A 23,849-nucleotide genomic window follows, 5' to 3' on the forward strand; every position below is an offset into this window, starting at 1 on the left:
TGACTCGTTTTTTTAGCAGGATTTTTTGCTAAAATGATAGTAATGAATATTCACAGCTATAAATCAGTTTATCCATCGACTTTCGGGACGATAAAATAACATACAATGCTTAAATTCATAAAACAAGACAAAACAAGATTGCATTTTTCTCATTGTTTACTTTTTGGAGATGAGGCCTTTTGAATTGTTAGTCTTGAAGTAGTTATTTTTGACTCCAGTAGTCAAGCTAGAGTCAATGATTAGCTCTCATTCGCAAAATGAAGTAACTGAACGTAATTTTGAAGCAATCAGAGAGAAATGGAAATGAATCTATTCGATTGACTAATCGATCAAGCTTTCAGCATAAACGATCATATGGCTTTTCAAGTTTGGCGGAAAACCACAAGGCAGAATGCCAGAAGGTAAAAAATGTCAAAGCTGAAAGACCAGAAGGCAGAAAAACCAAACCAGAAAAGAGGGAGGTGAGGGACAACCTCAACGCCACTTACTTCTCAACTAAAATCCTGCATACCCCCCATAAAAATGTCGTAATACGGCCTTGGAACGCGATTTAGACCCCCTCTAAGATCTCCAAGAATACTTTTACGCTTCTCTCGAAATATATAACCTGATGTAAGAGCGGGGTCATAATGGTGTCTAGTGGGTAGGGGAATAATTCTAAGGCGATTTGAAAGGTAATTTGAACATAATAAGGTAACTGAAAATAATAAGATGGTGGATGGAAAGGGGTTACAAAAAAGTGTATAATCAATCCCAAAACCATTTCGCCCGAAATACTGCATGCCCCCTGAAAAGTACTTAACCGGTCTTGGATCACCCCCTCTGTAACCGGTCTTGGAACCCACCTCTGAGACCCCCATGGGCACTCTAAGCCTTCCCCTAAAACAAGTAAGAGTTATTGTTAGAAAAGGAGGGGGTCATAATGGTGTCGTGGGGTTTTAACCCGTATAGGCCTGAGTGAGAGCAAAAATTGTAAAAACCTCACCGCTCAGCGAATTCTCAATGGATTCAAATGATTTCTTGTCAGTATACTGGCACACATATCTAGTTTCTAGAAGTGGACAGAGGAACTCGGAAATATTCTTGTGGCCGGAGTTATTCCGGTGGATCACTGGGTCAGGTCGGGTGAGATGGGTACTGTGTGTTAGTGCCCCTGAAGGTACGCAAATTTCAAGTAACAGATAATTTCCGGACTCAGCTATAATGTGGCCACTACATGACGGAATTTCAAGAAAATTGCATCAGTGTACACCTTTTGAGAAGCGATTGAATTGGATAACTATGAGTTTTGCGTTTGATTAATTCTACAAATAACCATTTTCGGCTCCCGGGACGCCTTAAACTTATGATAAAGTGGCCAATTTGCATCTGAACATCTGTGCCAAGCTTATGGGAACGCATTTTAGTGCACAATTATGTTTGATTTCTTCTTTTCGAGAATTGAAACGATTTAGTATCCAACAAATCTACAGCCGGTTCTTGCGGGCATTACGCCCGAATGGCCACATCCGGTATATTTTAAACGGTGCAAAACTCTTCATTTATACTGTTGAATATCAGATCTTAATGATTTATGCAAATTAAAATGATTGTCATTGCAAATAAATAAAGGTAACTTGGCATGTCCCAAAAAATAGCCTTTTTTAATCCGACTTGACCCAGTGACCCACCGGAATAACTCCGGCCACAGGAATATTTTCGAGTTCCTCTGGCCACTTCCAGAAACTAGATATGTAGGCCAATGAACTGACAAAAATCATTTGAATCCGTTAAGAATTCACTGAGCGGTGAGGGTTTCAGTATTTTTGCTTTCACTCAGGCCTATACGAGTTAAATAGATTCCGCGTTTTGGTAATTCTGTCTTTCGATCTCTTCCACCTTGTGGAATTCTGCCTTCTGGCAATTCCGCCTTGTGGTTTTAGAGGTTTCCCTTAACCTCTTCTTACGACCGTTATCGGGATTTCATGAAAAACGGTCGTAAAAAAATCAGGGTTATAATGTTTTTGAAAAATGCAACGTTTAGATGTGGAAATACCGATCCGAGATATACGGCAAAGTTGAAGCATGGGTTTACAACTTTCCAAAATGGCCATTCAAGTTTTCATATTCTGGTAATAGATGGCAACACTGATTTTTATCTAAATCTAAAGAACCAATTATATGAGGGTGTTCTATGCAGATACCAATATTTTTTTAAGATAAAGATAACGAATGTTCACCAAAGTTGAAGGAAGGGTTGCATGTCATACAGTAGTCTTAAGTACAAAATTTAATGTTCATGTTGCTGACAACACTGTTTAAGAAGAATTAAAATAATATCAAAAACATAAAATTTTAGCGGAATAGAAAAAAAATGCTTAGCAACATAGGAATACTCTTCAACCGTAATTCAGTTTTTTTATGAAGGGTTAAACATTTTGTCGTAGCTGGCAACACTGCTCAAGTGAAATTCCGCCACCAAGCAGTGATAGTGTCCATAAAACTTGATTTGCTTTGTATCTCCAGGGCTATCATTATTCAAACCAAGAGATTCAAAATTTTGCAAGCGGCGCTAGTGAGCATGGAATTTTTGTTTTGCGAATATCTCAGTATTCTAACCACTTAGATAGATGGCTTCTTCGGCGAAGTTGTTCAGCAGCTCAATGGCTATCATTATTCAAGCCAAGAGGTTCAAGAGCTTGCCACCAAGTGACGAGATAGGCCAAATAGGCGGCGAAAATGAACAAATTTAGGCGTGATTTCTGAACGAGTTTCCGAACTCTTGCATATTTAGTTGATTGGAATCTGAAGAATTTGGGTTGAGTTTTTATTTGAGAACGTAATTGAGGGGTGTAGAAGCAAAGGGTCCTTCCGTAGCCGAGTGGTTAGAGTCCACGACTACAAAGCAAAGCCATGCTGAAGGTGTCTGGGTTCGATTCCCGGTCGGTCCAGGATCTTTTCGTAATGGAAATTTCCTTGACTTCCCTGGGCATAGAATATCATCGTATCTGCCACACGATATACGAATGCGAAAATGGCAACTTGGGCAAAGAAAGCTCTCAGTTAATAACTGTGGAAGTGCTCATAAGAACACTAAGCTGAGAAGCAGGCTCTGTCCCAGTGAGGACGTAACGCCAGGAAGAAGAAGAATAAGCAAAGGGGTGTAAATGACAAAAACGACTGAAGTTTTTTCAGCAACTTTTCATTCCATACAAATTGTATGGAAGCCAGAAAAAAACAAGCCAAACTTCTACGAATTATGTTATTTTTCCTGTTGGTCGGAAATATCATTAAAAAATACCGTTGAAATGTCACTTACACCCCTTTAAGTTTGGGCCCCTTAATTCAGAACAAGAAAATTTAGTAGCCTCTACCAGTGCTGCTGAAAGGGCTTTGCTTTGTATTCTCAGAGAAATATGACGGTCGTTTGAAAAGGAAGAGAATACGAAGAAAATAATCATTGAAATCCTGGCAAAGGAGGATTACAACTAGAATCAAAAATGGTGCGAGAATCCAAACAATCCTGGACGAGCGTCTGAACAATTGCTTGACTAATTTGTTGGTTGGAACCCGGCTTATCTTCTGAAGAAAGGGTGTTGAAGTTATATCTGAAGCTAATTCAGAACACTAAAATAGTGATTGTAGAGATCAACTTTATGAAATAAGGGTAATAGGGTCCTAAAGCCCTGTCTCAATTTTAGTACCAAACGCTTAAGTTTAGGGCAGAAACACATGTTTACTCAATTTTTAAATGATTTTCATTGGTTTAAGTACAAACAACATTTTTTTATGATTTTTGAGATTTTGTAACACCCTTTGGTTTAAACTCAAATGTTGGGAATATTTTGTTTTCCGTGTCCCTTCCGAAATGTCAGATAGGAACAACCCCAGTGTTAAAACTATATGCCCTGTGGCATTTTTGTCGAAAAAGTGAATGTCAAACAAGATCACAAGTGTCAAGGTTCATATTTGTAACCATTTTTATAATTGAAGTTTAAAAATGTTATAGCCGTTATTTGAGCTGGAAAACTTGCTAAAGTAGTTGCAATAACATGCTCTTTCGTATTATTAAATAAAACAAGAATTCATTAAACATTTTAGGACCCAATTAATGCCCGCTACTTGGCCTGGTGAGCCAGAATTCTGAGAGGAATGCGTCGAGTATTTGAATATGACTCCTTTGAAAGAGAATCCAGAGGAATTCGACCCGAAGGAGATTCTGGCTTCTAAGGGTTTTAAGAGGATTTTAAGTTGAATTAAAAACGGGTCTGGTTTTTTTGGCATTGGCATAACCCGTATAGGCCTGAGTGAAAGCAAAAATACTAAAACCCTTATCACTCAGCGAATACTTAACGGATTCAAATAATGTTTTGTCAGTATACTGGCCCACATATCTAGTTTCTAGAAGTGGCCAGAGGAACTCGGGAATACTCCTGTAGCCGGAGTTATTGCGGTGGGTTACTGGGTCAAGTCGGGTAGAGAAAGGCGATTTTTTGGGACATGCAAAGTTATCTTTGTTTATTTCCAATGGCAATCATTTTAATTTGCAGAAATCAGTAAGATCGGATATTCTACATTATAAATAAATAGTTTTGCTCCGTTTAGAGTGTACCAGATGCGGCCACTCAGATTTAATTCCCTGAAAAATCGGCTCTAGATTTGTTAGGTATTGAACCGTTTCAAATCTCTATAAGTGTAGATCGAACATAATAGTTCCTTAAAATGCGTTTCCATAAGCTTGACACATATGTAAAGATACAAATTGTGCACTTTATCATAAATTTGAGGCATCTTGGGGTCCCGAAAATGGTCATTTATAGGTTCAATCAAATGCAGTTGACATAATTATTCAATTTAATCGATTATCAGAAGGTTCACGCTGATGCGTTTTTCTTAAAACTCTTTGATATAGTGGCCACATAATAGCCGGTTCTGGAAATTATCAGTGACTTGAAAATTGCCTACCTCCAGGGGTACAGAAGAACAGAACCCTTGTCACCCGACCTGACCCAGTGATCCACCGCAATAACTCCGGCCACATGAACATTTCCGAAATCCTTTGGCCACTTTTAGAAACTAGATATGTGTGCCAGTATACTGACAAACAATAATTTAAATCCGTTGAGTACTCGCTAAGCGGTGAGATTTTTAGTAATTTTTCTTTCACTCAGGCCTATACGGGATAAAGGACACTTGGCATAACGTTTTCTCATCAAAAACAGTCATCTTTTGAAAGAAGGCATATAATTCTGGTTATTCCAAATGACCCGTTTCCTACAAAAACAAAGGAAATACGACGAGAATCTAATTCCAGACATGATCCAAACGTAAACTTATGAACAAATTTAGAGAAAATTATAAGATGATTTCAAAAGCGATCCTAGTCAAATAGGATTTCAACCTCAATCGAGAAAGAACAACGAACAATAGAAGAGTACATTGATAAAAAAATACTAAATTTATTTTACCAAATTAGGATGATAGTGTTGTCTAATAACACAGAATACTTAGATATAAGAAATGAATGTAATGTTTGGAATGATACTAATAATAAAATTAAAAAAAAAAATGATAAAAAATTGTATGGCGTTCCCATTGCTAGGTAGAAAAAATATTCTGACTCGAATCATGAGATGGAACTCGAAGAGTCTTTAAACAAGAAACTACGCAATGGAATACGACGAAAAGTTGAAGACGACTAGAACAGAACTATGGGATGGTTCCTATTGGACACCGAAAATAATTTCTACCTGAATTATTAATGGAATACGGAAGGATTTCCAATGAAATTCTGAGACAATAAATTCAGAGAAGATTCTGATTTTAATCCTGAGATGTAACTCGAAAGAGCATCGATCGATAGTAAGAATTAAACGAACAACTTCGATATTATTTCGAAATAAATTCAAATCTAGTGCTATCCTGAATTGGAAGATACAGTCAACTCTCCATAACTTGATATTGTGGGGACCATCGAGTTAGAGAATGCAAAACCAGTGCGATCCAAGGGACCATCGAGATAGCCATGAAAAGCAACTTTTACAATGGTTCTCTAATTCGATATCGAGATACGGAATATCGAGTAAGGGAGATTTAACTGTAATACCGCCGTCATTCATGACATAAATTTAACGAAAAGCAGAAAGTAACCCAAAGGCGATTCGCACCCATTCCTAAGAATAGCCCGATTTGGGAGAGGATCACGATTTGCAGGTACACCCAACAGTATTCGATTTCAACTTAATTCCGGGTTTGACCTATCATTGGATCAGGTTGTTAAAACAGGTAACATTCAAAGAAGGTATACAATGCTCTCCATGCCAAATGTATATTAACGATTTCAATTCCAATACGAATTGCAATACAGTTTATTAGGAGATTGGCAGAGAATTCCAACTGAAAGATATGAGAGCAATCCCTAGTGTATTAGGAGAGAGTTTTTATGGAAATTTAGGAAGAACATTCAGCAGCCTTTTGGCAGGAATCCTTACGTCAATTCAACAGGTATCAGAAGAGTTTTATAAAAGAAATATGCGGGAAGTTTAACAAGAATCTGTAAAGGACTTCGACGATATGCCGTTTACATGATAAATACTCTAAATTTTCTGAACTGTTCGGCATTACCTACTGTTCAACAATTTTTTTTTCAAATCTAGGAGATCTTTTTTGCTGAAATTCAGCTCTGTGCTGTTCAATGCACCTCTGCAGTATAGTTTTGATTTCCGGGCATATTTCCACATTCTTGTGATGGATAGAGAAGACATACGCAAAGATGTAAATTTGTATGGCGTTGAACAGCAAATCAAATTAAGGTACAGTGGGGGAAGTGTATCAGTGGGGTAAGTGGATCATTTGTCCATATTAAGCATAATTACTTGAATATGTTGAATGTTTTTGCACCATTGCTTCGTTTTAGGTTATATTCTAACGTCCACACTAATACTATTGCAAAACTGGTACTACACGTACACCAACACAATCAAACTTTTCACCTGCAAAAATAAATTAATTTTAAAATTGTTGTTCATCAGTAAAAAAAATCATTGTATCTCTGTCTTAAATCGAATAATAGTAGTTTTTTCAACAAGTGGTGAGCATTTCAGTTCTTATTGAATGAATCACAATGAAAAATATGTGATTTTTATAAATAATTACCGATATATTGGACATGGTACACTTACCCCTACTTTTTGAAGGTGTGGGGTAAGTGGATCAATTATTATTATCATTTATTGGCAGACTGCTTACGAGAACTTGAATAAGTTTTAATATCCGCAAATGTTGATTCCCTTCAACTTTTTGCATTCTTAACTTAAATTTGTCAAATTGACCATAGAAAATTTGAATTAATCCATCTAAAAGTTTTTTTTTTTCATCTTTCTGGTATAAAAATATATAAAATAATGAATATTGCAAAATTCAATCAAAACTTTTCGTGGATTATCTAAGCAAGAGTTGCAAAAGAGCAAAATATACAATTATTCCAATTGAAAGCTTATTGTCGTACCTAATTTGACCTTATAAACTATTCTAGACAGATGATACAAATGAAATCATAAATAGAATAAAATGATTTCAGTTTGTTGAAAAAAGTAGATGTAACTCATATTTTTAAACAACGAATATTTATTGAAAACATCATTAGGAATAATCCTACAATACTTCTGTATAACTTTTATGTATAAATGGATGAATTTTCTTCAAATTATTCTAGTTACAATGCTATTTTTTGTTCGAATTAGTATGAACACATGTATAAATATGTTTTATAATGTTTTGATAAAATAAAGCTACTTTTTGATTTTTAAAGTATCAAAATGCAACAAAACTAGCACTAAAAATAAGAACGAGAGTAATATAATTCTTACTATACATAATCACACATCATTTGTTTTGAGAACAGATTTTTTTTATTGGTGATCCACTTACCCCACCATGGTGGGGCAGGTGCATCATTTGGCGCAAATTTTCAAATCCCTCATACTCAATACATAAGAATCAGAAAAATCGATATATGTGACAATTTGAAGTATATTAGTCCCTCATTTGTTATCCATAGAAAAAAGTTTGAATTACATTATTCACGTTAGCTGTACATAACAATGAAGTTGACTATTGATTTTCCTGTATCCACTTACCCCACGGTACCTTACCTATGTTGATGCCAAAGGTATGAATTTTAACTAATAGCTGAAATAAAATCAAGTCCGTAAGATTGAATAAATCTTCGTTTTCAATCTTCTATTCCAGGATACTTTTTAGATGAAATATCGAATTCAAACTGAATGCTCGAAATTGATACTTCCGGTATGGCGAAGATAATAGGCATTATTGTCAAACGGTCCAACCAATTGCATTGTGTTAAGGACATCTTTATAATCGGAATGAAAATAAGTATAGAACGGGCTCACCAAAATTCCAAACATCGTACGTAAACGTTAAATTTCCCTGTAATTCCTTATCAAGACTCTGTGACGCCTCGTGACAAGGTTCCTCCGATTTTCCTACATTTGATTACACACTGAATAAAACATCCAAATTGGATCCGTTCCAATTGCCACACGTGTTTACACATTAGCCCCCCATATATCTCGAGCAAACATGCTTGGGTTTACCACCACCAAGCAGTCCCCCGTCCCCCTCCATGAGTAATAATCCTTTCTCCGGAGCTGTAATCCGTAAAACATCCGCCCGCCGTTGGTCTTCACCTTGTCTAGCAGGAGTTCCACTTTTTCACAACGATTCACCATCGCTCATCGGCCGTCGCCGTCGTCGTACGGCAAATATACACTTCACCACTTTACCCAGACTACCGCGAGAGATGCCGTTTTCTTCGTCTGCTTGATCTTCTTCTTCTTCTTCGTTTTCTTCTACGTCTTCTGAGTTTTCTGGGTTATTCCTTTCCTGGTTGGCTCGATCGATTCGGAAATTTTCACACTGAACACCTTGTTCCCCGTTTACACACCGATGCTTACTACCTTCGATTCGACTTCGACCACACACTGCACTAAATTTTTGTCGTTTTTCTGTGACAGTCCTTGGGTTCTTGATAATTCTGGGTTATTTCTTCGCTTTTCGACGTACGTAACAACACTTTCCGACACTGAGAACGTAAATCCCAAAGGGCACTCTTTTCTCAACATCCGTGAACACGTTCAATCAATCGATCTTCTTCAGGATTTCCTTCGAGAAACACAGACCAAACGATGTATAGACACTACCCTAATAAGTGGAAGCCATTTTCTAGCGAGTGTTCCACTGCGTTCCAAATTCATTCAGTTTTCGATTTTCTCGTCGTTTCTCACACTTGGTCCATCTAGCTCTTGGCTCTTTCAGGACGGTCTTCGATGGTACTTCGCGATGGTTTTCTTTTTCTCGCATTGGTTCGATAACTAATCGATGCAACACTGCAATTCCACAAACTTGTCGAAGTCGTCGTAATCAGGTGGTGGCCACCCCGAAATCACTGCACACTATATCGTACACTCTGTAGTAGTTTTTCTTTTTCTTCTGCAGCTCTCGTCGGGCAACTAAAACTTCACATACATTGAAAGACTTCTGTCCGCAGACGACGACGGCGACTTTAGGTCGACTAGTGCTGTTTTAATTTTACTGATGATGGGAAATATGTGACTCATACGCCCTCTTGGCACCGAAAGTGCGCCAGTATAGGTTGCATATCACGGTAGAAAGGGGTTTCGGAAAGAACTGAACAATCCTGTCCACGGGAAATTCCCTGCAGGGCCTCCTGATTACGTTATGTCCCTAGGATCGTTTCGACGAATCGATCAACCCTCGGCAAATACAAGACTGGTTAACGTCAAAAAGTTCGCACCCGTCTGCTCTGTTCGGAGTGGTACTTCTGACACATGTGTGTGTATTCCGATCCGTCATCTACTCCTGAACCTGACCAGACACGGCACAACTACATCGTTCCCTTCGAATAGCGTAAACACGGAGTGTACGGACTGCAGAGAGAGCGCAGCGACGGTGCTCCTCAGACCGTTATTATCAGAAAAAAAATCTCCATCAAATCTCGCTGAACTTCTCTAAACGACCTATCTCGCGTAACAATTCAAAAGGGCCAATGCACAGATCGTTGATTCTTTGGAATTTTTTTGATGTAAATGTTTTTCGCCTAATCTTAAATTCCTATTTCTCAGTATTCAAATCAATCAATGTGATTTCTTGCTCATTGAGTAATGACTTACTATTACTACACGTTAACAATCAATTTTATTCTGAAAACTGCTAAAAATGTGAAAACAATATGATCTTAAATGTTTGGCCAATTTTTGGTTTTCAACCAGGCATTGGGCTTTTTATAGGTCCACTCGAATTTTGTTAGCGTGCTTTGGCCTCAGGCTAGGCCCTTTTGATTCTCAAAGAACGAGCAAAAAAGTCATTGGCCTCTCACCGTGCTAAGTTCAATGACAGTTTACGAAATATTCCGATTGTAGGTCCTCTTGATGAAGAGAGATTCGATCATTGGCCGTTTTAAACAGGGGGCTCATGAATGATTAAAAAAAAAACGGTTATTGGTCGTTTTGAAAATCGGTTTTATAACAGTAAGTTTTATGATTATGTTGACAATGTTTGCACAGTTTGTGGGTGTTGGGAGATGAGATGATCTTGTGAGTTTTCCTGGATAAATTCTGGTAGAAATCTTTGCAAAATCTTCTGAGACAACAAAAATGTTAAAATCGGCGGAAGAATTCTCGCATAACTTATATATCATAGAGAGGCTGTCTTTGTTTGCTTTCTCTTCAATCAATAACTGAGCCACATTAACCTCTCATGGTACTTTTTTTTGTGTGAAACGCTAGCCAAGGACATTCCCTTTCAACCTATACCTAGTGAAAAACTTCCCAAAAGCTTTAGTATTGCACTGTTATAATCGAAAGAAGAAAGAATATCTCATGGTTATTGAAGTTCAGAGAGAATTGCCGAAAAAACATCTGGAAGAAACCATAGAGGAATGCCTGGAGAAAATCCTGCGAGTAGAATATTTGCGGATGCTTCTGATAAGGAGTCTCATCACTTCTTTTGTGGGAACAGGTCACAAATACTACACTAACAAATGCAACTCAGCAGTTTTAATGTGTCTCGATTGTACTAACTATGTCTTTTTCAAATCGACCTAAGTAACTTTCATACAATTTGGAGAACAATAGTTGAGAAGAATCAACACCTTGTTTCCAAATCTATTTTAAAATAAATTTACATTTTGTCATTTTTCCTTCACGTATATCCTCAAAACTTCACAAGCATGACAAGACGATACATCGTTCTGTTCAACTACTTACGACGTTTTTGTATCAGTGCTCTTAAGATTGACTCAAGTAGTGTTTTGTTTTGATGCTTGGTTAAGTCACTTTGTTTCTCCATTTAATAGAGCGGTAAAAGTAGTGGTTAGTTTGCGAAAATTGAAAATCTTACTTACGTCGTTTTGTAGTTGCGAAAATAAAACGTTTTAAAAGTGAAAATATCGGCATAGTAAGCTCTCAGTTAATAACTGTGGAAGTGCTCATAAGAACACTAAGCTGAGAAGCAGGCTCTGTCCCAGTGGGGACGTAAACGCCAGAAAGAAGAAGAAAAGTGAAAATCAAGTTGATTCACAGTGGAACGTGTGGAATTTTGCAACGTGTGATGATTGCGAAACACGTAGGATCGATACATACCCTTCTGTATTATTTTACTTCAAATAATGTTTTGGAAAATTTAGCTTACGTTTTTATGTGCTGCCAACCGTTTTTCTCAGTTGATTTTTTTTCTTGCGATTTTGATCGAGTATAACTCTGTTGAACAAAATAATTTAAACAAACGGTATAGTATAAGTATAAGGAGGCTTGTCCAACCTTTTTGAATCGCGGGCCAAATCGCAGATACAATATTGTATGGCTGGGCATTTTTTTTTTTTTTCAAATCCACAAAAGTCAGTAAATGAAGCATTTTTTAGGATAAATCGAAAGACAAATAAATGTTGCTAAGCATCCTGATGGACATTAAGAGTCTCTTTCGAAATAATTCAATAATCAGCACATAATAATTCAGCACAGGATATTTGGAAGAGTCTACACAAGAAATTTTGGTAATTTGGAAAATAATGCCCAAGATTTTACAGGAATTGCTCCCAGTATAATTAAAAATCCTGCATAAGATTTTGCTCATGACCCGAAATGTAGAAATTTTGCAAAAATCAAAATGAGAGTTCTGTCCAGCATTTCACGAGAACTTTGCATAGGATTTCTTCAGAATCTCGCCTAGTATTCATTTTGAAATCCTGCCTTGAAATCTTTGAAAATGCTGTCATTGATTTTATTCTAATCTCTGCCAGAGTTGTAGGAAATTACGTATTGAAAGCAAATCTTGACCAGAAGTCTATGAAATCCTGTTGAAGATTCTGCGAGAACCCTGTCTCGTGTCCAGATTTCATGGCGATTCTATCTAATATTTTGCGAAAAGCCTTTCTATTTTTATGTTCTGGCTTCATTTATCGAGTATCGAAGGAAGTCATGATTAAAAGATGTTGATTTAATCCCAACAAGACACATCCTATAAACTTTGAACCTCAAATCGAACTTCTCAAATTAGGTTCATTTGCAAATCATTTTGAATCGCCTCAAAATTATTCAAAACTAGCGGTCCCGAAAAACTTTGTCTTGCCACAAGTAGGCTATTGAAAAACGCTACGAAACATCCCATACAAAATGTCAGTTCCGTTCGCTCTCGCTTTTTTCTAGTTTTCCGGAGAAAATTCTGAACTTTTAATACAGACAAACACGTCGGAACACTTAACAAACACTTTAGTGAACGAATTTTCCAAATCTGGCAGCCCGTTCGCCTGCCATTTCGTGACATACAAACACCACTCCATTTTTATTTATATAGATTTTGAAAAATAAAATTACCAAGCTAAAATATTAGTTCCAAGCTATATAACAACAATTAGCCACAGTATATTCTAACTTCAAGTTTGTAAGAGGCAACCAAGAAATTCACGGCAAAATTCTTGAAATTTCTCGGTTGTCCAAAGCAATGAAACCTGGCAAGTTAGAAGCTTCAACTCAGAAGATTGGAAGCTTTTCCGCAGAAGCTTGGAAGCTGCTCCGCAGAAACTTCTTCTCTCATAAGCTTGGAAGCTTCTCCTCAGTAGCGGTCCTATAGTTTTGACCATATTTTACATCAAAATGCATGTTTATAGTGAAAATATTATTGCTTTTTTGTGCAAATTTCACAGAAATTTATTACTTTTTGTTTTATTTTACAAATTGAGTTGATAAGTTTAATATAATATTGCAAACAAAGCAAGCAAGCAAGAGAGACATCCAATTTGAAATAAACGATTAGAACAGGCCTGCCTAACCTTATTTTAATCGCGGGTCAAATCTCAAATACACTATTGTGCGGCAGGCCAAACTTTTTTTTTTAACGTAAGAATTAAAAAAAAAGTAAGATCAAATAAAAGTGATACGAATTTCTTTCGAAGAAATCGAAAATAGATGTATGCTTCTGTGATAATCTGATAAATGCGCAAAATAATCAGAATTCCTTCCAGGATTCTGCTTTGAGGCTGTAAGAATGTTGTTCAGTTTCTATAAATCATTCTCAGAATTCTATGAAAAAATAATCTAGGCTTATGTCAGAATCTCATCCAGTATTATCTGAAAATCCGGTCTAGTGGTTTCCATGTATGAAGTTTGTGATTTTGCGGAAATTCAGTGGACTATTCTGTTACAGTTGTCCTTCTGTTTCCGTCAGAATCTCACCCAAGACTTTAGAATTTTCGTTCCAGTTTGATATTAAATCAGGTCCATTTGATACTGGGGAGTTTTTCTTGAATATAATCCCAATAAAATGTAGCTACAGTTTTGTGAATTGAACGTCATCAAAAAAATCAACCAAATTTGAATGGATAAAACATGAAAGAAAATTTCAAAATAAAATAGCTTGAAATTGAAGAATCAAACATCAAGTTGGTAGGGTAGCATAAAGCAAGATGTAAGAAGATTTCTAAGCTAATCGCGGGTCGCACAAAATGAGGCGGCGGGCCGTATGTTGGGCAGGTCTGAATTAGAACATTTGTGATGGAACTTCAACTTAAAATAATATATGAATCATTTCCACAAACAAAAATCTTAAATTTATTCAATTGCCATATAAAATCTTCAAATTTCAAGACCAACAATTCAAAAGGCCTCAAGTCTAAAATGTAAACAAACCGTTTTTTGCTGATTTTAGTGTATAAGAGCCTATTCTTACTGAAACATACAATAGCCCAGGGGCGACTCGTAACCTCACTTTTTACCTGTTCTACGATACTAAAAATTGATACTTCGTCAGGTTTACAATCAAATACAACAATTAAATGATTGAAATCAATTATTTTAACTATTGTCCACCTCATAGATGCATATTTCTTGTGAATATTCATGAATTTCTAAACGTAGAACAGGTAGATTTGAGGTTAGGGAATCGCCACTGCAATAGCCATTCAAAAATATGCATGAAAGTTGAAAAAACTACATTTTTCTAAAAGGCCCCATCTCATATTCCGCTAACCAGGATATTTATCGCAAATGCGGCCTTTTCCTAAAAAGGCCTCATTTCTATATTCGACTGAAACCGCGTTGAGGCCTATTAAAAATTAACATCAAAATTGCAATTTAGATAACGACCTAAAAAGGCCTCATTTCTATATTCGACTGAAACCGTGTTGAGGCCTATTAAAAATTAACATCAAAATTGCAATTTAGATAACGAAAAACGTTTCAATTTACTAAGTAGAAATAAGTTATGTTACGGAGCGACTACGCTTTGTATTATTTTACACAGCGCTTGTCGCAACGGTGAACATTATCAAATTTTCCGTCGGGTTCCTGTAGACTGATGTATTTTGTATCACACTACCTAATAATACCTGCGTCAGCCTGTCTGTACTTCACTAATTATCAACAAAAACACGATTTGGTTACAATTGCATGAAAAATAACGTTCAATTGCAATATTATTTCAATTGAACCAATATTTTCTTGACGACAAACTCGCGTAGCACATACCCTATGTTCATGAATGACGAGGGAATTAATAAATCACATATTTATTCGACCGCACGAATCTTCTTCAGCTGTAGAGATTTCCTTGTACCTTACTTCACCACTTAACACTCTTCAACACTTCAATTTTCTTATTTCACCATCAATTTTGGATGATTTTTAAAAGGCCACATCTCAAGATGGTAAAAAAATAAGCCACAACTAGAAGGCCTCAACACATGTTAGAGTAAACAAAGGCGTCAACTCATTGGCCTCATCAGCGTCAACCGGCATCTATCGGCACAAATCAAAAGGAGAGCAGAGCTTTTGGTGAAATAAAAGCCTCGTTTCCTTTGACTCGTTTTTTTAGCAGGATTTTTTGCTAAAATGATAGTAATGAATATTCATTGCTATAAATCAGTTTGTTCAGCGACTTTCTGGACGATAAAATAACATACAATGCATAAATTCAAAATAAAATTTGATTTATTGGTTGACAAAACAAGATTAAGTTTTTTCTATTGTTTACTTTTTAGAGATGAGGCCTTTTGAATTGTTAGTCTTGATTTAACTAATTCGGTGGGATTTTCTAAATTTTGTGTCGAAGGCCAAAATAGCGAATTTCCATTGTCCCTAGTTATGCTAGAATTCGGTGTTGTTACTTCAATAGGGCCTACTGACATTAGCGATTTCTCTTTATCGATCCTCTCTTTCGCTAATAACTTTGCTAAATTATATAAATCTGTAATATTTCGTCCCCTTAATGCTACAACTAGATAACTCGAAAATCAAAATTTTGAGATGTGCAACTTTTAAAATATGACTATTTTACTAGGTGATAGTTAATCGCAGAGAATATGATTGGAAAATAAACTTCAACATATGTATTTTGAACCACACCCTTATGAGCTGTGGATATTTTGCAGATCTAATTGAGAATAATGTTTTGACATATTAAAGTCAAAATTTTCAAATTTCGAGTTATCTAGTTGTAGCATCAAGGGGACGATTTCTTGTTAATGAAGCAAGATATAGTGATTCTTCATCTTACAGCTTAGTCATAGGAAAAGCCAGGTGAGTGCCGATTTGACACTTTTTCCTGATAATTCCAGGTCTGAGGAGCACCGTGCCACCTACTGCGAATCAACCAACATTGATCCAACTAGACACACAAAAAGATCTACCCTCGGCACACTCCACGGGGGATACGCAGTAGGCGAGAGACGAACACCAATACACCGCCATTCGGGGCTACGAATTTTTGTGCCATGACTTTTCTTTCACTGCACCTACTACGGAACGAACGGACGGACGGATGGATGGCTCCGTATCGTCGGTCGGTCGGTCTGTTCATCGGAGCGGATGGACTGCGACGGTGTGGTCTCCAAAATACCGCACCAATACTACGACCATATGCGAAGGGACGGGCCACTACGACTAGTGGAACCCGAGCTGGCAACACTGCTGAAGGTCGTTTCTTTTGAGCAGTAGCAGTCCTCTACTCGATTGATGGATCAAACGGACTTCACTAATTTGTGCTCCATTCATTATCAATGGCAGTTCTACATCGCAAATTACTTCTACACTGAACCAAAAAAGCATCCTTCATTAGAGCGAAGAGTCGAATGAAATGGAACCAAGGAACAACCCAGCAAAAGGAATTCAAGAACTTTCCGCTACTTGATTCCTTTCGACTTTCTTCCGCTCGTCATTCGATTAATAATACGGATTGCTGTTTTCAGTCTCCGTAACCATCATCGGGAAGTGGTATTGGTTCCATCGAAAATGACAGTTCCACACCCATACCAGCCCTGTCCTGTCGGGTTTGAAAGTGTTGGTGGATAGACAGACGGATGGAATGTTCGCCGTGTCTCACGTTCGTTTCGTTCGTCGGTACATACGGATCCATCCAGCCGTCACAGTCCCATTGCACAAAAGTGGACGGAAAAACCAACGGCTGGCAGCACTGCCCACTGGTCCATTATTCGTCGTCTAGAAAGTGCTGAAATTTTCCATTGGCTCCGAGGAAAAATGTTCCACGTTGGTTCCATGGGGTCTACACCTTTGGGTTTAGGATCTTGAGATTGATCAGATGAGTCCTTTGAATCCCTTTATCCCAATCTGATATTCATCCATTACGTTCCCATGTTTCCCATGTTTTACATGTTTGTACAATCTAGATAAATGACAAATGATAATGAGAATAGATTCGAAAAAAGCGAATCAAGACTACCAAAACGGAGAACCGGTAAACCGGGACCTTTCCGGATTGACAGGCCCTACATAGAGTAAGGCAGAAGGTTTTCTGCACACTCGAAGAACGATTGCAGAAAATCGATTTCACACATTCGCTCGGAAGGGCTTTTTTAGTGACAGACATGAACTATGAAAAAATGGGGAAAAGAGAATATTGCTGGGAGCACAAAACGAACGACGAGGAATTGACATTAATGGAATCATTGCGTAGTAGAAACCAAAGAAGGAGCTTGGTGGAGTTCGATGCGGAACGATGGATGGAACAGAACTGGCAATAGAATGAAGCGCAAAATGGCAGATTTGATTAAATGGGATTTGGAGAACTCTAGAGAAGTTTGAATCTACTTTGATAATGAGGTTTTGACAAAGAAAGAGTAAGAAATCAAATCATTTCATTTTCAGTATGACTTCAAATTTGTTGATGCAATCATGGGAAAATCATATGAACAAGATTTCTCGATTTAAATGTGGTCGAATGTTTGGAAATCTTAATTCTTTAATTATTTTCCACTTTGTTATGATTTTGTTTTATCGGAAACTCAACTAAGAATGAGTGATCTACAGGGATTGAATTTTGAGAAAATCCAGAGTATCTCTCACTAATCGCTCTCTATAACAATCATGATCCGCTGCACATCATGAGAGTCTTTTTATCGTCTACTGCTACAACTCTGATTACATCGGGGGCTGACAGTGCACAATAAAACCTGAGAGAAACTCGCGAAGAGGAACAATATCAACGTCATATGCAGCCCAGATTCCGCTGTCACGAAATGTCAAATGCAGCCCGTCGATGGCAAATAAGCGAAAAAAATGGGTTTCATCATCGCCATTTCTTCGGATCTCTCCTTGACTGCTGTGATTTATCCAGCTTGTTACTTACAACTTGCGAAACATTGATGATCATGGGCCGATACAAATGTGATGTTTTCTTCGCTTGCTTTGAGATCAAATGAAAACTAGTTCTGCAATGCCTGCTGATCTCCTTTTATATTGTTTAACAATATGATTGCTGAGATTAGATGATACGAGCTGTAGATGTTGTTTAAGTCAATGATCCAATGTTTGCTATGAGCCAGAACCTTCTGCCTCGTAATCAAACAGACTATCTGAAATTCATATAAATCGTGGGATTATTATGCACCATTATCCCCCCGTTATAATCAGAGCTGTAGCAGTGGACGATAAACAGACTCTCATGATGTGTTGCGGATCATGATTGTTATAGAGAGCGATTACTAAGAGATACTCTCAAATTTCTCAGAATTCTACCCCTGGATCTGATTACCGTATAATAGGTACTTACAAATAGGTACACTATTGGCCAACTTTAGGTTCTTTTGGGTAATCTGTAGGTTGCTCCTTGAAATACCATCTTTCAAAAAGATAATTTTAAGAACAAATTTTTAAAAGATATTTCAAATTTCACCTTCAGAAACCGCTGTTCGGAACCGACTGACATTAGAATTTCTACATTATATTTTACTCTATTTGTTTGACAGTACCCTTTGAAAGAGGGCCCTTGTTGATTTTTTCCCGAAATAGTTATAAAGAAACACTTTTTACATTTCGAATAAAGTTATAAGAGAAGCTTAGGACATATTTTCCGAATGGAGTTACGATCGGAAGTAGAGGTAGGCGACTCACTCACGAATAATTCTTGAGTCGAATCTCGAAAATGAATGAACGAATCATAGTTCTTTTGAAAAGTGTCACGATTTACTAGCTCCGCATATTTTTGAAGAAAGCTCAACAGTTTACTAAGGATAACATTTTTGAGTTGTAGTTTTTTTTCCTTATATTTATTTGAAGGGCACTCTGTGCTCGTGGCCACTACTGTACCGGAATCATAGTTAATCTGTAGCTACTTTACCGATACAGATCTATTTTCAACTGATCTATATTTACATCTAGTTTCACTCTCTTCTACTCTTTTACTCTCACACCGAGCAGGTAGGAGAGTGCTCTGCTGTTAGTCCTGCTGTTGCTCTTGCGGTGGTTCATTTTGCCGTGTTCGTGAGTCGTTTGAGGCTAGCTGCCTTCGAAGAGGGTCAGTTTGTCTCAGTCACCTTCTGATACCATGACCTTCCGCTTATGAAGCGAAAGCGTAACCTCAAGGTTACAGACCCCCCATAAATGAGTTGTAGTTATCACAATCAAGAGCGTCAGAAATGTATAAATAGTCAATGGAGTTATATAGACAAGTTTATCTTTTGCAGGAAACATAATTTACTCCCAAAATTGAATTATTTTGTCCATCCCCAGTCGAAAGAGTATAAGAGAGTAACAAGCCACTGAGACCCACCTATTTGTCGTACATAATGAGGAGATCGAAGTGGAGAGATGACTCAATCAGCATCTGAGGCTTCAATTTCAATTCACGAAAGTTTTTCCTAAGTACAAGTGCTTATCTTCAAATAATTAACTAGGAAGAAAGCGATTCAAAATTAGAACAAAAGATTCTTCGCATCAGATCTCGACTATCACAGCTAGTGTACTATGAGTACATCGACAATTATGTACTACAAGCAGTATCAATAATGACTAGAAGCGCGATTCAAAACCATGGATAGGACAAACGTTGGCAAAATCGTTATGTGCAAGAATGTCCAGAAATGTGTTCATATTTATGGAAGCCTAGACAGCCAATTGAAAGTGCCTGATTTCATACCGATCATTAACAAAAGACTGAGAAAACTTTGTTATATCCATTTCAATAGCGATTTAGTATTTGATCAAATTTTACATCTTTTTTCAGACCAGTTTACTCAGACAGATTTAACAAAAGCTAGAACAAACTGCGAAACTTAACAGCCAGTTATATTGTTCTATAATTTTCTTATTTACGCATCAAAATGCTATGAACAATTCTATTTTTTTTCTTTGGCTTCTTCGCAGGATTAAATAAAGATTCCCGAGGAAGCTTATCTGAGCTTACTAGAAGAAACAAATACATAATTTCTGGACTGTCGTGAATCTCAAGTCAGTCTCAAATGTAAAAAGTAGGCATCATTAGAGCAACTGAAAGATCATTGAAAGATATGTTGAAAACGATTGAGCTACTTTTCCCCGAATGTCGGTTCCCCGAATGCCAGTCTCCTGAATAACCCGTTTCCTCAAAAAGTCAAAACTTCATACATTTAAAGGGCGTCATCAGATATGCACCTTCCTTTACCTGAATGGCAGTTTTTTTTAGAGTTTCACTGATCCCTACATTTTAGGCAATATGTGTTTCATCGAGAATGCCCAATATCGCCTTCTTTTGGTTGCTTTACGTTCGTTCAAGTACTCCACCCTGTTGCTGAAGACTTTTCTTGATCTAATAATTTTCTAGGAATTAATAAAGGAATATCTTGCAGAAATGTTTACAACAATTCAGCCAAGAACTTCTACAGAGCGTGCTTCGGGTGGGAATTGCTCAACAGATTCTTTCAGGAATGTCTTGAGAAATCAAGAACATTAGCGGTCATCGCCAGCACGCTCGTGCTGTGTATGACAAGGAAGCTTTGTTTAAGATGCACATATTCAATACACATTGCCATCGATTTTGGGTTATTTCATGAATCCAACGTTTCACTACAAATCTCTTGATAATTCTTCCTGCATATTCCATATCGAGGCTTCGTCAAGAATAATATCAGGATACAGTTAAGAAAGGTGTAGAAAGGGAATAAACTGTGAATCGAGGACGTGTTAATATTGCGACGAGTAAGAGGAATCGGTAATTATTCGATAAGTAATCAGTGAGCTAGGGGGAAATTTTGCTGAGAAGTTAAGATAATGAAGAACTGATCAAAAGTTTATTGCTAAAGAGTTGATTGTGATCAAAAGTTAAGTAAAAAAGAGCCTAGAATACGACACGAAAGTAAGATAGAAATACTGCTAATAACGTGTACATAGAAAATTATCAATCCTATCTAATAAATCTATTTGGGCTAGTGGATCAGATGGAACTCTGAACAATTCTTAACTTTTTTCTGTTGCCATTGTGGACAAGTGCATTTTTCGTGGGTTAAATTCTGAAAGACAAATCAAGTTCCAAAACTGTGAGAATGTCGTTTTTGTAGAATGAGAAAACCAATTTTTGAAATGAAATAAAGTGTGCGAGTGACCTGCATTCGGACGCAGCCGGCGCCGGTATTGTTTGTTATAATAATGAGAGCACCAGCACTTACACAATGAAGATGCTACTGATCCTGAGTAGCATCTGATGGTTCCCTGTGTAAGTACAGCTCGCGTAACATTACTAAAGGACCTATCTAACATTGAGAGGCTCTCTTTGTTTACTTTCTCTTTCATTAATAACTGAGTCACATTAATCTCATCGATTGCGTTTTTTGTATGAAACGCTAGTCAAGGAAATTGACTTTCGATCTATAGTGAAAAACTTCCCAAAATCTTTAGTGTTCCACTGTTATAATCGAAAGAGAACGAGAGAGGAGAGAATCACTCATTTGTACATAGGTCCTTTAGTAATGTTACGCGAGAGTTGTTCTTGCAATCACGGAGTAGCAACAGCGGGCGGTCAATCATGCTCATGTTCAATGAGAAAACCAATTTTTGGAATGAATAAGTCGAACTGGTTTACTGTTGATAAACTATTAATATATAAAGAATAGCAAAACGACATGGGTTTCAGTAGAATCCATTCGAAAGTAAAATATTCCCAACGAACAATATTATCCTGCCATAGAAAGATGTCAACAATCTTTTGCATGGCTAAACAACGAAGAGCTGAGCTCGGATTAAAAAAAAAATGGGAGGTAGGAAGAAAAAACATCAGGCACCATATCGGCACCAGTCAGTGGCAAGGATATCTTTCTCGTCAGATCCGTTTAGCAAATTGCAGGTATGAGAAGGAAGCCTGATGGAGATGAATGGAGCAAACCGGCAATGCTGTTTGGGACGCGAGGGGGACCTTCTGCTTCTAGAAGCTACTGGCGACGGTCAATTGCGTAGCTAGGCAAACATTATGAAAGCGTTTACTGAATTTTGAATCGACTTCCTGTTTCAAATAGTTCGGAATTTCGAATAATACCATAGGCACAGTTATGGTCATTCTCGCACTAGGCGAGTTCTAGAGATGGGCGACTCACTCACGAATCATTCAAAAGAGTCGACTCACAAAATTGGGTGAACGAATCACGGTTCACGATTCACAAACACCTCATTATTTGATAGATGAGTCTAAAAATTAACCATGGAATATATTTTTGAATTGGACTTTTCATTGTTTCTGTCTAGTTGATGTAAATTTATTAAAAATGATCTCGTGCATTTGCATATTGCCTTTCTCATACGGAATACATGATTTAGATATGATTTTTTAAATGAGTCACTGAATCGATCAAAAGAATCGATTCACTTTTGTGAGTGAGTCATCTACGATTCACTCCCAAAATCCGACCATTTCGCCCATCTCTAGCGAGTTCACCACTCATCCATAGGCGTAACTGCAGAGTTCGACAACTCTTCGTATTGTTTATTTCAACCTAAGATATTAGATTTGTGGTAGGATAATCTACACTTTCTAATGTTGAAAACATAAAGTAAGTATCACGAAGACCTAATAGAAAAATCCTGAAAATTTAGCCTTTTGAAATCCTTACAGCGAACCATTTATAAATAAGGCTTCACCATAACTGTTTGCTAATGAAAAGTTTCCTAAAAAGGGAAACTAGAAAACAATACCTTCATTGCAACCATATCGAAACTCCAAACTTGTTAATAAAAGTTAAAATAAAAAATCATTAAAAATTAATCATAGGCGTTTAATAGCCATCAGACCTATGGGGACACGGTCTCTTTGCATTGGAGGTGGGTATGGTAGGTTTAGGATTTGCAGTGGCACACCATTTTATATTGTATGCCACTGTCATGAAAATAAAAGTATACGTAATGACATGACATTGAACTCAATTGGAATACAAACATTTAACGTGAAGATGAATTGAAGCCAAACTTCAAATTTTCAAGAGCCCGTTTGAGCTGAAAACTTAAATCGATTGGTCACCACCAGCTAGTGGTAGGAACGAAGTATTCTATTACTTTAAAGAAACGTTTTATTAACTTCTTCGGGAGTTACAAAAGTTATAATTTAAAAGCCTTATAACAGAAGAAATGCGTTAATAATATTAAAAGGATGAATTTTTCAAGAAAAATCAGTATAATTTACAAACACTGCAATATTCAATCATCAACTTGATCACGATTGATGAAAAAGTAATGAATTGAATTAAAATTGCCATTGCTTACCTCACGGATTCTAATCCGGAAAGACTTTAAAAAGCTTCCTTAAATCCGCCCACAGATTTCTAGAGATATAGGAATTTTGAAATCATGGACCCCGTAAAACTAGTGACCCTTTATAGAGAGATAAGCGGAAGTAAAATGGAATGATTTGGCAACAGACCAGCAGTGCTGATTTTGCTCGGCGTCGAGAATAATATTGTAACACGGACATGACTTCCTCATTGCCATAAAGAGTATTTTGTTTCGTTATAGATTTTTGAGCTACATATCAAAACTAATAAACAGCAGAAAAAATCAAAAACTAAAAATCGCATTGACAAAAATTCA

General features: G+C 37.1%; 1 protein-coding gene across 7 annotated transcripts in view; it reads right to left on the minus strand.

The window, feature by feature from the left end:
* LOC5565160 (ankyrin repeat and KH domain-containing protein mask) overlaps nt 1-23,849 on the minus strand; it is a 146,853-nt gene that overhangs the window by 117,457 nt on the left and 5,547 nt on the right. For 2 of the 7 annotated variants that reach the window (XM_021838447.1, XM_021838446.1), the window contains exon 1: nt 8,688-9,797. The exons of the other annotated variants lie outside the window; for them this stretch is intronic. In XM_021838447.1, the coding sequence (XP_021694139.1) occupies nt 8,688-8,729 (42 nt within the window). In that variant the 5' untranslated portion in view covers nt 8,730-9,797. Of the gene's footprint in view, nt 1-8,687; nt 9,798-23,849 lie in introns of those variants that run through there. 7 annotated transcript variants of the gene reach the window in all.

The sequence above is a fragment of the Aedes aegypti genome, chromosome 1, assembly GCF_002204515.2.
Source record: "Aedes aegypti strain LVP_AGWG chromosome 1, AaegL5.0 Primary Assembly, whole genome shotgun sequence".
Taxonomy (NCBI): Eukaryota; Metazoa; Arthropoda; class Insecta; order Diptera; family Culicidae; genus Aedes; species Aedes aegypti.